General features: G+C 39.3%; 6 protein-coding genes and 1 long non-coding RNA gene across 8 annotated transcripts in view; 4 read left to right on the forward strand and 3 right to left on the reverse strand.

The window, feature by feature from the left end:
* The window catches only part of LOC106113967 (E3 ubiquitin-protein ligase hrd-like protein 1), an 11442-nt gene extending 10264 nt beyond the window's left edge, over positions 1–1178 (forward strand). The window contains exon 11 of the mRNA XM_013307026.1: positions 1173–1178. Coding sequence (XP_013162480.1) covers positions 1173–1178 — 6 coding nt within the window. The remainder of the gene's footprint in view (positions 1–1172) is intronic.
* Positions 1179–1538: 360 nt separating this feature from the next.
* On the reverse strand, positions 1539–2051 carry LOC106114133 (uncharacterized). Its single transcript, XR_001227694.1, has 2 exons — positions 1790–2051; positions 1539–1716 (listed from the first exon to the last, which is right to left on the reverse strand). It is a non-coding gene; the product is annotated as an uncharacterized LOC106114133 (long non-coding RNA).
* Positions 2052–2362: 311 nt separating this feature from the next.
* Prosbeta6 (proteasome beta6 subunit) lies at positions 2363–3193 on the forward strand. The gene is given in 1 exon segment (NM_001312850.1): positions 2363–3193. A coding segment is annotated over 1 exon segment (699 nt). The 5' UTR covers positions 2363–2457; the 3' UTR covers positions 3157–3193.
* Positions 3194–3447: 254 nt separating this feature from the next.
* Positions 3448–7032, reverse strand: gry (trafficking protein particle complex subunit 11 gry). The gene is made up of 2 exons (XM_013307438.1): positions 4451–7032; positions 3448–4351 (listed from the first exon to the last, which is right to left on the reverse strand). The coding sequence occupies exons 1-2, from the start codon at positions 6873–6875 to the stop codon at positions 3567–3569; spliced, it is 3210 nt and encodes a 1069-aa protein (XP_013162892.1). The 5' UTR covers positions 6876–7032; the 3' UTR covers positions 3448–3566.
* Positions 7033–8225: 1193 nt separating this feature from the next.
* On the forward strand, positions 8226–9394 carry LOC106114277 (SAP30-binding protein). The gene has a single exon (XM_013307409.1). The coding sequence runs from the start codon at positions 8451–8453 to the stop codon at positions 9315–9317; it is 867 nt and encodes a 288-aa protein (XP_013162863.1). The 5' UTR covers positions 8226–8450; the 3' UTR covers positions 9318–9394.
* A 350-nt stretch (positions 9395–9744) lies between these two features.
* Positions 9745–14318, forward strand: LOC106114276 (cysteine and histidine-rich protein 1 homolog). The gene is made up of 6 exons (XM_013307408.1): positions 9745–10410; positions 12144–12382; positions 13041–13252; positions 13399–13559; positions 13641–13843; positions 13929–14318. The coding sequence occupies exons 1-6, from the start codon at positions 10216–10218 to the stop codon at positions 13954–13956; spliced, it is 1038 nt and encodes a 345-aa protein (XP_013162862.1). The 5' UTR covers positions 9745–10215; the 3' UTR covers positions 13957–14318.
* A 94-nt stretch (positions 14319–14412) lies between these two features.
* Positions 14413–15582, reverse strand: part of LOC106114275 (WD repeat-containing protein 89) — a 5443-nt gene continuing 4273 nt past the window's right edge. For both annotated transcript variants that reach the window (XR_001227715.1, XM_013307407.1), the window contains exon 7: positions 14413–15578. The gene's annotated coding sequence lies outside the window, so the exon portion shown is untranslated. The remainder of the gene's footprint in view (positions 15579–15582) is intronic.

Consider the following 15582-nt stretch of genomic DNA (forward strand, 5'->3'; position numbering starts at 1 on the left):
CCCCCGCGCCCGCCGCGACCGCCGCGCCCGCCGCGCACCCCCCGCCCCCCAGCTGAGCTGAGCAGCGACCCACTTATATAATAAACAAGAAACATTTGTATTTTTGTATGTAATGAATTGATTGATTATAAAAGTTGTTTCTCCGTTGGAAAGCTACATTATTACTGAGAAATATATAGTATATTTATAACAAGATTTTCTTCTCTTGTTGTATTTAAATAAAAAACATTATGAAATGATGAAGTTGAATATTTGCTGAATGTCTCATACATCTCTCATCTCATAACTATAAATGTTTACTTTTCAAATATAAATTTGAAACAACCTAAAAATTATATGTAATTAAATTAGTATTTAAGTTGATGTCTCATGCGCTTCGGAGTACATATAACAGTTGGGATGCAACAAGTTGTTCTACAAATATGCCTTTAACAATTACTATTATTATTAAATTAAACATTTTTTTATTATTATAATTACAAATACGTAAAATGTATTTCCGTATTTGAAACGACACGCATATATGTAGTAAAAGTTTATTTTACGAGCATGATTTGTTTGACAAAAATGTTGTATGTCGATGAAGTTTTGGGTAATACGTGAGTGGCCGGCGCCACGCCTGCTACACGCGTACTACACGCGTACTACACGCGTACTCTGCGCGTGCTCCTCGCGAGATTTATAACGAGTACTGTAACTATAAGGCTGCAATATTTCTCAGTTGCTTCAACTTGTTTGGAAAATTGTAAATAAGTATTGTCCAGTGATATAATGTAATAAAAGGATGAATGTAGAGGCAGCAGCCGACAGCCGACAGCCGCATATTGTGTGCATTGCGACGCGGCGACCCTTCTCCCATCCCCATCCCCCTCCTGTTTTATATATTTTTATATGATGTGTATTTTTCCACAAATGAATTTAAAATGCAACATTTGCATAACAGATGCAGATGCTTTAGATGTTGGCAAAAAATGCAGATATGTTTAATATGCAGAAGTTATATTGCTGTTTGTCCACTTCACATTTATATTATAATATAATAGTAGCACCCTTCTACTGGAAATGAGATAGACATTGAAACATCTGCATCTATTACTTGTGTACCTTGATGATGATACAATGTCAATTGACACACTTGTACTTAGACATTTGTTCATTTACATTTATTTCAGCCCTAAATGTTTACGACTACTTGCCTAATTTAAATTTAGAAACATAATTGTAAAAACTAAATAAGTAAATTTATTCAAGACTAGTCAAAATAAACGATTTAACATTACAGTTGTTTTCATTCAACAATTCAATTGCAAAAACATAAATTACCATTACCTCATCACCACCGAGGCGTTCATATGTAGTGAAAATCCCTTTGAACTGGTGTTCTTGACACTAATGCCAATTTTCCCAATGTGAAACATTAATGACAAAATGATAAAGTACCAAGTCATCTGAAGGTTCAGCTTTTACCCCAACTTTAACTATTGACCCAAAGACGTGTTTATGTAAAATTTAATCTTAAAAAAAAAACAAAATTGGTCTCAATTAGACAATATTTAATTATGTAATTATTTATTGTTATAATATTTTAACCAATAAAGTTGATAACCACTATGTGCAGTACAAGATGCGCGAAGATAAAGTCAGCAAATCCACGCTCAGCACTCAAACCCTGAAATTCATTTTTGTTCTCGGGATTCACTTGCAGCCGTAGGCAAACTGAAACCAAAATTTGTGTTACGTCTGGTAAATCAAGTATAAGGACTATTTATATAACAAAACGTATACTTACCGCCCAGAACGAATGAGCTAACTGTAGAAATAAATCCGCTTAAGAAAGAATTGAAAGGAAAAGTCCCGACGAGGCAACAATACACGAATTGTATTACAGCTGTTAAAAATATGTAAAATAAATAGGCATCAATAATCTTTAATTTCTTGGATGTTTTAGTTGTATACTCCTGATAGAGTTTAGGTATTACAGATGTAAGAGAAGACATTTTTCTCAAACTTTATGTTAACCGGCTTTTAAAAAACAAAGCTATAAGAAAAAGTATGATAGTAAGTGTCAATGTCAATTAATTAATTGATTACGTGTTATTTTTTGGTGTAGACTAAAAATTACGTAGATTGTACATGAAACCTATCCTACAGTACAGTTGTAACTGTCTATATATAAAACTTGGAAGTTTCTGGTATAATATTAATTTGATCATCATTATTCATCATCAAATCCTTAATCATTTATCCAATTTCAGCTCTTACAAATATAACGATGTGAGATCGTTAATGAAAGTTGATCTGACAACTTTCTTAAATGTCATAAAAAATTGTCAAACCGAACCGTCAAAGTCAATACTCAAAACCCGAAACTTGAGAATTCTGCATGTCATTCGTCAGACGCCTTTTTTTACAATACTATATAACTCTGTTCTTTGTTATTAGTTTTCCGCTCCTAAAATGCTGAGTGTTAACAGTAACTTTCCTGAATATGCAGTCCCTGGGGCTAAACAGGTGAGGTTTGAGCCGTACGCAGATAACGGCGGTAGCGTCGTAGCCATCGCCGGTGAGGATTACGCTGTAATTGGTGCGGATACACGCTTGAGCACCGGCTTCTCCATTTATACCAGGGAACAGAAGAAGCTGTTTAAACTGTCGGAGCGCACGGTGCTCGGCGCGACGGGATGCTGGTGTGACACGCTCACACTGACGCGGCTGTTGCAAGCACGGATGCAGATGTATGAACATGAACACAACAAAGCCATGACGACACCTGCCGTTGCGCAAATGCTCTCCACGATGTTGTACTACAAGCGTTTTTTTCCATATTATGTGTCGAATATTCTAGCCGGGTTAGATGCTGATGGCAAAGGATGCATCTACAGCTATGATCCAATCGGCCACTGTGAACGTTCAACTTACCGCGCCGGGGGCTCCGCCGGAGCTCAGCTGCAGCCTCTTCTCGACAATCAAATAGGGCTAAAGAATATGCAGAATGTATCAGAAGCTCCAGTCCCCAAAGAGAAGGCTCTAGCACTTCTGAAAGATGTTTTCATTAGTGCAGCAGAGAGAGATATTTACACTGGCGATTGCATTTACATTATAATCATAACAGCAAATGGAATACAGGAGGAGAAGTTTGAATTACGTAAAGATTAAATGATATAAAAATGTATCTCATTAAAACTTTTATGAATATTTATGTTTTTATTTCAGTACAATTTTAAACCTAGCTGCAATGAAATAGTGGTCATTTAAATTAATTATATTAAGGGTTTAGCCATATGATACTGCATATGCAACATTATGTAGTTTTCTATTCTTTTACATATTCAAAATTGTGTATTACATTAGTTTTGCGCTATTGTCATTTATTGTACAGCAAACTGTCATGGTAAGAGTGTTAGTTTAGCCTGCAGATTAGCTCACGGTTAAGAAATCAAAATAAAGTAACAAATAACTAAATTTATTGGTAAAATAATCACAAGATAACTGTTTAATAGTAATATGTTTTGTTCTTAGCTATTTACAATTCTATTAAAATTGAAGGATCAACAGTTAAATACAATTTATTTATTGTACTTAGGCATAACAAATATATTCTGTGGAAATTTCTTGTCAAACATCTCTTTAACAACTTCCTGATTGGCCGCTTCACCTAGAACTGTGGCTTTTAACCTGGGCGGTGTGGTGTTTCCAGTGACAAGAGGTTGTATGTTGTAACAGAGATCAACTTTATCATGGGGGGGCACTGTCACCATGAGCCGTTTGTATCCTGAGAACATATAGGCATCTGTTCCCTCTAAAGTGAGACAGAGCCTTATTGGTGTATTTGTGTTACCAAATAAAGTACACTTGAGTGGAACAGAGGTTTGTAACTCAATAATTTCTGGATAATTAACTTGTAATGATATAGGGCAGTCATCCACTGGGATGCCGGATAGAGCAGTAGTACTTCTTACACTATGACCTTGGAAGTTACTTCTCCTCCAGGTTATGTTGTAGAGGCCTACTCGAGTTGGTGGGTCTTTAGGTTTGTATTTTGCCCGCACACAAACCGCATCTGATGCTACATTTTTTTCTGCTACCTCCAAATTACTTACACAAGATGAAGGCTTACTATCACCATAGTCAAAGCAAGCAGCTACATCCAACTCGGTGTCAACAATGAGCAAGTCCCATGGACTTAGTATTTTGATTTGTGGCATCACAACAAAGTCATCATTAACAAAACATTTGCTTATAGGTTTGAAATTCATACCAACAAATTGAGTTGTCACCTCAAAAGGTTTTATCACTATCACTTTTGTTGTAAACTCTTTAACACATTCCAGCTTTGGCATTTCAGGTAAATCTATAATATAAACGATTTTTATTTCAACTGTGATATTTGTTGTCCTGTTAGATTTTAAATAAAATTTGTTGGAATAAGTTGAATTTTTATTTACAGTACCTGCTGAAATTTTCAAAGGCTGCCCCTGTGACTGTCCGGGTTTCCAGCTTAAATCTGTTACTGAATCTGGGTTTTGGTTATCAAGAGTGCTCACAAGGGATACTGTAATCAGCATGTCATTAACTTGAGACTCTTCATTGTTTACCACAGTGAACGATGTGGGAAACCACTCGCCCTGCAGAGCAGGACACGCGTTTGATACATCTAGTGAGAGCCTGCACTCCCTGGCCGTAATGGAGGTTGTTGTGCAAGGCACAATGCAATCGAATTCATAGTCAGCTTTCGGACTTAAAATGAAATGCAATAACTCTGGATGCACAGCAGTTTCTACAATCTTAGTGTCTTCCACTTTAAAGTTCATCACAATTTTTCTTTTCCTATCCGAATCGAGTACAATAGAAACATTTTTTATGTAGAGGTCTGTACCGCTGTCATTAGGGTTTGTTTTGAATTGACAAATAAATTTCTTAACTTTTCCTCCAACCAAAGAGATGAGTGTGTTCCCATTATCAGATATAGGAATTTCGATGGTCTCTGTTTTACTGGATATTGTTAAAAACAATTTTTTAACTTCAAGTGACGTGACATAAGATAATCGCACATACACCTCTACCTCCACAACTTCATCCATCCTATATATTTGTTGCTTGAATTTGCTTTTCACTTCTAAGAAACTGGAAATATTAACCATATCAATAGCAATAACGAAAGGTTCTTTTTCTACTGCAAGCTGCCATAATTCTAACGCCTTACTTTGGGACGAAGCAGGTAATTCTGGTTCGGGAGCAGGAATTGTAAGATTGAGAACAGACATGATATTCCTAAATATTCTTTCCTTGTCATTGTTTGGTACTTGTATATGTTTAGATAATGCTTCAACAGAAAGTTGGATATAATCCTGTATTTTAGCTGCAAGATAGGCACATTGCAAAGCACGATTTAAAACATGGGATGCCAAAAACCACCACTTCTCCCTTCTGTAGTCCCACAACATATGGCTTAATAGAGTTAAAGCCTTGCCAAAATCATTACAGTAATAGTATTCATTAGCCATTTCTACCACTAATTGCTTCCTCATTCGTGGAGAGTGGAATGTTTTGAATTGAGAAATGGTACTACCCAAGAAGCTTACAATCATTCCTGAGTGATTGAACATACGCTCACTGTACTGTAAGGCTAAGATGGCGGCCTGTTCTTTTTGAGGATCATGAGGATCAGCGCTCAGTCTGCCTGGCCTCCAAGGTCTTTGACCATAGAACTCAACTGTTCCTTCTAATGGATCAGGAGGCGGAGGATATTGCATGGCGTCACAGCAAACCGACCGCATTGCTTGTCTTCTCATGGTAGTAAATTGAGCTGCCTGCTGGTAATAGAAGCCTGGATGTTGCGACTGTATACCGGGTAGACCTGCACGAATAGCCTCGTCAAAGAGCTCTCCAAAGGCACTGTATTGTCGAGCGATCCATGCATAATGTTCAAAGAGAAGTTCTGTTGGCCCAACTCTGCTCTTGTAACGCTCAATATGAGATTTTAACTGTGCAATGGCATCTCGGGGTAGATTTAATGCAAACAAAAGTTTACACAACTTATAATTGATGTACCCAGCCACTGTTCTGATTTCATGCATGTTGGTGTCAACTGTACGTGTTTCTAATAAGTTACTGTATGCATGCATGTAATGTTTGTGAGCTGTGCTTAGGTCTTGCTTCAGTTCATTTAAATATCCCAACTTGTATTGATGACGCACAAACAAATATTGATGGGTAGTTTTGTTAAGATGATCTCTGTGCTGCTTAATATTTTTAGTCTCATGGTGGTAGTAATTTTGAGCAATATCATAAAAAGCATTCTCGAGCCGTATTATGTAACCCATGAGGTGGTCACTATGGGGAAGAACAAATAATGATTTGGATTGTATTTCACAAGCTGCACAAAGCGCCTGGGCCCGTTCTGCGCCCAGCATGTATTCTGATGGAGGCGGAGATAGCCCACTCTGTACTACGACCACCGCCACCCGGGTGGCGTGTCCTTCGACGGCGGCTCGGATGGACTGGACTCTAGATGCACACTCGATTATTTTTTCATTCCATTGAGGATCATTCCACTCCATGTCATAAAATATGACTACTACAGCAGGAATTAAATTTACCCTTTTATGAATCCAATTTTTTTTCAAAATTCCTTTGGGTATATACCATTCGTAGGAATTTCTTTTTGGCTTAACAACAGGAAATTCAAACGTGTTGTTGAGTAATTTAAAACGTACAGATGCGCGATCGGCCCTTCGGTTATTTGAAAACGCGTCCCATATAGCTTTGTGCACTGCATTATTAATGGTATCCAGCCCAGAAAGCCCAATAAGTGCTAAGGGCTTAAGTATTATTTCTGGTGGAAATTCGGTGCTGTCGCTTGGCTGTGTCGCCATCTCCTTACGGAAAATTAATAACCCGCCGTTTTAACAAGCATGGAAATTTGGCACCTATTACTCCAGAAAACTAGCAAGCACGCAAACTAAATTCTTAAATTCACCACCCCATCACAGATCTTTACTTTTGGTGAATTGGAATTGTTAAGTGTCAATCAGATTTGTCATTGTCAAGTAAATTTTTTTATAGATTATATAGGGCAAGAGTGATATAGACCATAGAGATAAAGTTATCTAAGGCCCAGGTGCCGCGGGCATAACGGAACATACCCATACTACGTGACCTTTTTTTAGTTTATCGACCCCTCCCTCCCTTCGCTGACCACTCGTTGTATATGTCAAGACCACCCCCTTTAGTTTTTACATAGTTATTCATCATTATGATTTTTAATGTTTCCATGCAAAAATTGAAAAAAAAAATTGGCTCATACTCGTCTTTATTGCATAAGACTGCATGCATACTTAAATTACTAGTGAATTATATGTTATGAAAAAGAACAACAGTTGTGAAATATATTGCTATACAGTTACTTCACGGACACAACAATTACTTTCTGTTTAATCACATTAATATATATTCGAATATAGGTGCAAAAAATACGAGATTTCTCTCAGTAAAATTAATTACGTCCCAAAAAACTGTGCCACCCACCCGCTCCTGTGACTGACCGTAGTATTCCACTACTCTAATCCGCTCCCCCTTCCCCCTAAACGGGTCATGTAGTGTGGGTACGTTCCCTAATGGTATTACAATAGAACAGAAGAACAGAAGATGTAATAATAAGCACTGAAATCAACTGGCATACTGTAAAAACTAACTGGACCTGGGTACCAGTGAGCTAAAACAATCCATTCTAAGATAGCGCAACTGTCCTAGTAGTAGTTAAGAGTGTATATAGTAGGTAGTAGGCCTGTCATTAGTTAATGTCAAAAAAGTGTCAGAAGGTTGCACAAGATCCTCATCGTTTTCTGGACATTGAGAGGAGGGTGCTAGTGAGCGATCATCATTTAATTTGACTTACGCCCACCATGCACTAGATTTATCTTTATCAGTCCATACTTCGTTAGATATAGTGTTGTAGATAAATAGTGTTCAAAATAAATTAAGATTCTCATCATGACAAGATATGTTTTGGTCAGTTATCACAAGACATTGAAAATTTTAAACGATGTTTTATGTGCCTACATAAATCAGAATTTTCAGCACTTGCTTTGCTCTGTGCCTACGATCGTTTCGACATATTCATCCAAATAAGATATGACCTAAAGGTCTATGTTACCAGGTCATAAAAATAAAAAAACGACATATTCATGTATTGACATAAATTGTCACGAATGTGACAGTGACAGCGACATTTTCCAAACAGGATAATGGTGGGATAGTCTTATTCAAATCTTAATTGTAGTTATTAATTTATAAATTCTTTGATAATCTTCACCTAGTTTTTATTAAGGAGGTTGAAGAAGATCGTTCTCAATAAAAAATAAAAATTAAACAACTGAAACAAGTTCATTCATCGTTTCAAGGGACTAGCTCGATAATAGTTTTTGTAAATAGTTAAATACAACAACAATATGACTTCGCAGGCTTTAGCTTCATTAACCGCAACTTACACTGATTCGGAAGGCGAGGAGGACATGGAAGACGGACAACAAACACCAGAAAAAGACGAAAGTAAATCAACCCAGTCGGCACCCACTAGTCCCCAACAAATAGAAGTTTCGGTCAAGTCCTCCTCAGCACCCGTATCACCTAAAAGAAGATTAGTTTCTTACAACGACGATACTGTAGTGTCTGACGAAGATCAGTCTTCTCCTAGTGCCGAGAATAGAGACGACATGAGAAGACTTTCAATGGAAACAGATACAGACGAAGCAATACAACGGTCTGACCCTGACGACTCAGAAGATGGTGTGACGATACCTCCAGAACCACCTGGAAAATGCCCTAAGGAACTACAAGAAACAATTGCCAAATTCTATAGTAGAATGTTAAATGAAGGTTTAGACATGAACAAGATTATACAAGATAAAAAAAATTTCCGGAATCCAAGCATATATGAAAAGCTCATACAGTTCTGTGATATAAACGAGTTAGACACTAACTATCCCCCTGAAATATATGATCCTTTGAAATGGGGTAAGGAGTCATACTATGATGAGTTGGCGCGCGTGCAAAAAGTAGAAATGGACAGGCGAGAGAAGGAGAAGAAAGAGAAATTGGCCAAGATAGACTTTATTTCAGGAGTGGCAAAAAAACCTGAGAGTGATGAAGAGAAAAAGCGGAAATCCAAATGGGACCAAGCTGCTCCTAATGTGGCAGCAAAGCCCACCATCAAGCAGCCTGGACTGGTGCAACAGCCGCTGACCACCAATGTGACTGGCACCAAAGGAACTGTCATATCTGCATTTGGCTCTTTACCAAAAAAACAAAAGATATGACACAAAAACTGGATTAACCTTTAGTAAAAGGCACATTTTCATAATTCAGTTGTAAATTAAATTAATTACAAGTAAAATAGATTGTTTTTTGTATTTTCTAAAATATTATATTTTAAATATATACTCCTGCAATGTTCATAATATATATTATTATGTGATATCTATGTTATATAGGATATTTTTGTATGTAGATTGTTTATTCAGCAAATTATAAAGCGCTTTACAAAGCTATGGCGATGTCGTTATGATCCCGAAATCACTCAGATACGTTGTCGCAAGTCTGTGCCTTGTTCACTAGTTCCCAGTTGTGAGTTAATGTGGTTAATGCGTGTTTGCTGCAGTTGGTTGCAAAGAGTATATAAATGGGATAATAAAATCGGAGATGGGTAGTTGACGTTTTATTTTACACTCTGGTTTTGGCGTCATTGAAAAGTAGTATGGGATTTTTGGTGTACTTAACATTTAACTTTTTTGGTGTACTTAACATATTTTATATACTCTTTGGTACTTAACGTCCTACAGGGGCGCTGAACAATTTTATTAAAAATTGTAAATGACGATACGATGGCGCGTGTAACAAATATTTGTTATAGGCCCGCCGAAAATTGGTTGAGCGAGTCGAAAAGAGACGGCCAGTGAGTGACTGCTACGTAATTTTCATTGAATTCAACGAGTTGAGTGAAAACCGTCAACAGTTAAACGTTGAAGTACGATCAACGGTTGATTCAACTAGTTCATTGACTAAACGCCCATCCCTATTCTCTGTTCTGTATTTATTATATTGGCTGGATTCGATTTGATATTGACGTTGACGTTTCTTGATCTGATTTTGATTTGATCCTTCTTTCGTATTAGTGTTTATTTTTTTGTAATTAAAGTTTGAGTAAATTTTATAGAAATGACAGATATTACCGAAAGTGATCCAATGTCATCTAGCGAAAATAACGGTCCTGATATAAAAGATGATGCTCCTATGGCTAAAAAACGTAAAATAGTGTCAGAGAATGAGCAGTGTGAGAAACTGGAGCACAGATTGTGTGGTATTTTATGCTGCGCAGTTTGTCTCGAACTACCTCCGGCCGCCGTGTATCAGGTATTCCAAACAGCTATTAACTAATTGATCGTCAGCTATTTATCTAATTTATTAAAATAATACGTTATCCATTAGCTTTATGTTTAAGATTATTTCAAAAACTGTTATTTTAATTGTAAAAATTTACTATCATTATGTTTCAAAATTGTTTATTTTGTTGGTATTTGGTCTGGATTATATTATATTTGGTCTGTTCACGTCGTTGTCGAGTTACGCTGGAAATAATAATTGTGTTACTTATTAATTTTGTAATATTAAGGTAAAACTAGGCTAATTGCGTTGTTGTTATGTTTAAGATGAGTTATGTGAATTTGTATATGATAATGTTTATATTGGGCGTGTGTGTATGCATAGAGGGTAATCATATTTTGTATTGGAACATGTAGTAAACACTACAATAAATAAATATTAATGACATGTAGTTCTTTCTTTATTAAACTCCTCCCCTTCTACCTTTTCATTCCAATATTCTACATGTTTTGTTTTTTTTTTGTAAAAGCAATGTGAGGAACACAAGCAACATATATTAGGGTAAAACAAGCTTGATGTTTAATGAAAAAATATATGTATATAAAAATGATATGTGAAAGTATAAAGTGATAGCAGGTTCATGTACATTGACATATCAAAGTGCAGTGACAGTGGCAATATTAACTTGCCTCAGATTATTGAATTGTAGCATTAAAAATGTTAGCTATAAGGCCAAATGTCTTTATTTATATAAATATATTTTAGAAATTATTATTTAGGTCATGGGGCTTATAAGTTACACAAATTAATATTTTACAGAATACAGTTTTTAATTAAGAAATGAAAAAAGAGATCTGGAAAGGACAAACATAGACAAAATTGTAAAAAACAACTTATATTCAAATCCTCAGATTATTATGAAACTAGCTGTCGCCAGCGACTGCTCGTGCAGGATTAATAAAAAAACTTAATCAGTAGCTTATGTGTTTTTCCAGGCTGTGGTTTACATCTATGCCGTCTAGAAATTTCAATGAGATCCATTCATCGTTCTGGAGAACCCTACAAACAAACATCCACCCCTCCATCAAAACATATGCATTGATAATATTAGTAAGATAAGATGTAGTGGTGAATGTGCAGACATGATGATGCAGTTTCTTTATTATTACCTTTCAACTGGCACTCTTTATTTTAAGTTCAACCCAAGAGGTTTGAGAATTGAGGCACTGGCTTTAATCTTTTGAATAAGTAAGGGGCCACCAATTACTTCAAAGATTCAGCATTGGTCATAAAAAGCAATAATTATAACACAATTGATTATTTAATAATACTGACATACATAGATAAAACAATAAAAACCATAGGATTTTGATAACAACTATTGTGATATAAATGTTAGCGCAAAATCCACAACTCCAGTGAATTGTAAGATTTACAAAGTAGTTGCTTGTCATGTTACAGTACATACACATAAAAATGGAACTTGTGTGTCCTCATAGTGAGAGACCATGCATGTACACACTGAATACTTCAACGTCTCATCTTCTGGTTAAGTACCAGCTGTAAGCAAGCTTTTCACCCTCATTCAAACCTATTAATAACATACCTCTTCATCATTTTTTAAAATAAAAAAATACTGTAAGTTCATAACATTTGTAAGTTAATGGCTTGATAATTTAGTCAGTAAAAGTTTGGGCATTTCCTTCATCCGGACTGTTATAACCAATATTGCAAAATGCTGAAGTGGTTCCCTTCCCTTGCAGTGTACAAATGGGCATCTTATGTGCGCGCCTTGTTTTACTCATTTGCTGGCGGACGCGCGGCTGCGCGACGAGGCGGCCACCTGCCCCAACTGCCGAGTGGCTATCTCGGCCAGCTCGGCCTCGCGCAACCTGGCCGTGGAGAAGACAGTCTCCGAGCTGCCCTCCGAGTGCCGTTACTGCGCACGCCTCTTCCCGCGCCACGCCCTGCGTCACCACGAGGACAATCTTTGTAACGAGAGGTAATGGTATAACGTAGACGTAATGAGTAGAGGTTTCTAAAAATTTCTAGACATTAGAGTTCCGTATCCCCCCCACTTGATTTAAATTGATATGCAAATTGTAGCATACGATGCGTTATGTTTTGCTCGTTCACGTCGGTACGTGAACGAGCAAAACATAACGCATCGTCAGACCTTTGGACCGGCAACACGTGTCGGTACACGGTGTTGCCGGTCCAAAGGTCTGACATCGACTGTCGTCCCCCTCTCTCCGGCATGTATAATACTTACGGCGTATATGCTCGAGACAAACAACACCACAAAAATGATTATGTACGTCGTTTATGTCGACAACATTTTTGACCCAAGCCTTTTTCAGCAGTTTTTCAGTATAGTACGTGGTGGTACTCGAATATCTTTTTCAATTAGCTCGGTTGAGCATTGGTTGCTTTTTATTTCTAAAGATTAGTCTCCTTTGCCTGAAGTCTTCACACTCCTTTTGTCAGTTCATCAATCTGATCCGATCGAACATCGTATTTTGGTGGCTTCGTAACTTAATGAATATGTTAGTATTTAAATGAGGGATATGAAGCGTGCAGAACAAGCGGTACGGTAAGGTTATGTCAGTGGGGCGTGTGGGGCGTGTCGGTACAGCAGCGTGCGGTGTGCGTGTGCGCAGAGTGACGGGCTGCAAGTACGCATGCATCGGATGCACGTGGCGCGGGCCGGCGCACGAGGCGCGCGGCCACGAGGCGGGCTGCGCGCACCCCGCGCGTTCCGCCGCCGACCTGGTGGAGTTGCTGGCGGAGCGCGAGCGCCGCGCGCAAGACGCCGCCGCCGTGCACGAACAGATCCTCGACCTGCTCTCCTATGAAAAGATCACCGTCAACGGTGAGTCGACTCGATCGATCGACTGCTTCAATTAACTTGCTTATTTTACTTACCGAAAGCGAATGCCGGACCGGCAAATGTATGTCGGACCGGCGCGTGGCGAACGCAATGCAAATTTGTAAGCCATTAATATATCGAGTGCGCAGACTTACAGCTGAAGCCGTACCACACGGAGGAGCCGGTGAACAAGCTGTACTACGAGTCTGCGCGCTTCTCCGCCTTCGGGCATCAGTGGGTGGTGAAGGCGTTCGTGAACCGCGACCGCGGCGACCCCACGCAGAGCGCGCAGCGGGACATCACGTACCAGGTCCGCCGCCGCCGCCGCCGCCGCCGCACGTGAGTCGTGCGCCGGCTAACGGTGTGGTATAATGCGTGTGTCCGGCGGCAGCTGATCCTGAAGAGCAAGGCGGCGAGCGCGCTGGGCGTGCAGTGGGTGTGCGCGCGCGGGCCGTGGGGCGAGGCGCGCATGGCGGCGCGAGTGGCGGCGCACACTTTCCGCGACGAGGCGGCCGACTCGCCGCCGCTGCCGCTGCCGCTGGCCGAGCCGCGCGACGCCAACCGGCTGCTGGCCGCGCGCCCTCTGCACTGCAGGTGACCGCCCCTCACCACCTCCCGCCCGCCCCCTCGCCACCACAACGTCGCTCGCAATTTATATGACCTCGTTGTATGCTCGCAGACTCATCATGTTCCTGGCGGCGAAGTGATGCGGCCTCTCACCACACTACGCTCCTCGAACAATATTCCGCGACCTTAAATCTCATCATTTAAATAAAATCACATTTGATGTATGATGTGTTTGTTCAAAATAGTGTTTAGTTTTATAAGTTTGTATATTATTATATTGTTCATTTAAAGAAGTATAATTTGTTGTCACAAGAGGAGGAAGCGCCGGCATTCGTGATGTATACTGTTAGTAGAAAAGCGGAGTGTTGTGTAGTAGTCTGGGGGGCGCGGCACGCTGTGAGCGGCGTTCACTGAACCCGCCCACAATCGCATTCACTTTTCTCATTATTTCTTAGTAGAGTAAATATTTTTGATTATAATAAATAAATTGAGGTAATTACTGCGTATGTCTTTTATTTATACATTTCACACTTACACTATTACACGGTCATTTCTTATGAAACTTGGTGACATTGCAAATATTTATATATGTACAAAATATAATAGAGAACCTCGCAGAGTAGGCGGGAGGGGGGGGGACACGGGGGTTTTGCGAGAGATACATCGGTTCATCTTTAAAGCTAACTACATTACAACATGTCGACTATCCGGTTACTACTACGACTCACCGAACGATACGAAAAATTTCATTCTACGTATAAAACAACATCAATATTTGAGTACATGGTGCATGTAAAGGTTAGTAAAACAGCAGGATATGAAGACGTCGAGCGCAGGTCTGCTGCAGGACCGCCGAGCTCGGGCGGTCGGCCGGCAACTAGCACACTACATATACTTTTACCCCATATTGATGTGTACATACACTTTGGACATTCAGTAAAGCTTAGATCACGATCTACGCAAGAGACACGGCCGCGCCAGACCGCAGTGCGCAACACGCGGCGCGCAACACGCGGCACGCAGCGCGCAACACGCGCGCACTCAGCGCGCAACACGCGCGCACTCAGCACGCGCGAACATCAATAAAATTGCAAGTGTGACGCGTCGACACAGTTACAGCTTCACAATTTAAGAGGTTTCAACCCTGATTCACAGATCCGGAGTTAAAACTATAATTATCTTATTTAAATAAAATTTCTTGTAAACGTTAATGAAATAATATTAAAAACCATTTTTAGGTCAATTCCTACTTTTAGCAGTTCATCTTTAAGCTTTTATTTTTCAATCAATTTATATTTTCAATTGGATTTTAGCACATTGTACAAAAAATAATAAAGTACAATATAAAAATCCAGTCCGACATCACAAAATGGCGCATCACATGTTCTTGTACAACAACGCCAACATATATATATATATATATATATCACTTGAAAGGGCTTGACTTGCGGAATACAGTGCATTATGAGAAATCTAAAATAATGTCATTGTCATTTTTATATATACATAAATAGAAGTATAAACAAAGTCGATAAGCAAGCTTATAGTACGAACTGAAAATGAGCAACAATCATTTAACCTATTAAGATAGATCCGGCGCAGCTCCGACATCATACAACATTGTATGCGAAGCCGCGTGTTAGGGTGTGCGCACAGTAGGGGCGGTGGCGGCGCGCCCGTCAGCTTGCCCGACACCTGTCCGCGAGTTAGGGTGTGCGCACAGTAGGGGCGGTGGCGGCGCGCCCGTCAGCTTGCCCGACACCTGT

Source organism: Papilio xuthus, unplaced genomic scaffold (assembly GCF_000836235.2).
Source record: "Papilio xuthus unplaced genomic scaffold, Pxut_1.1 DF828142.1, whole genome shotgun sequence".
NCBI lineage: Eukaryota > Metazoa > Arthropoda > Insecta > Lepidoptera > Papilionidae > Papilio > Papilio xuthus.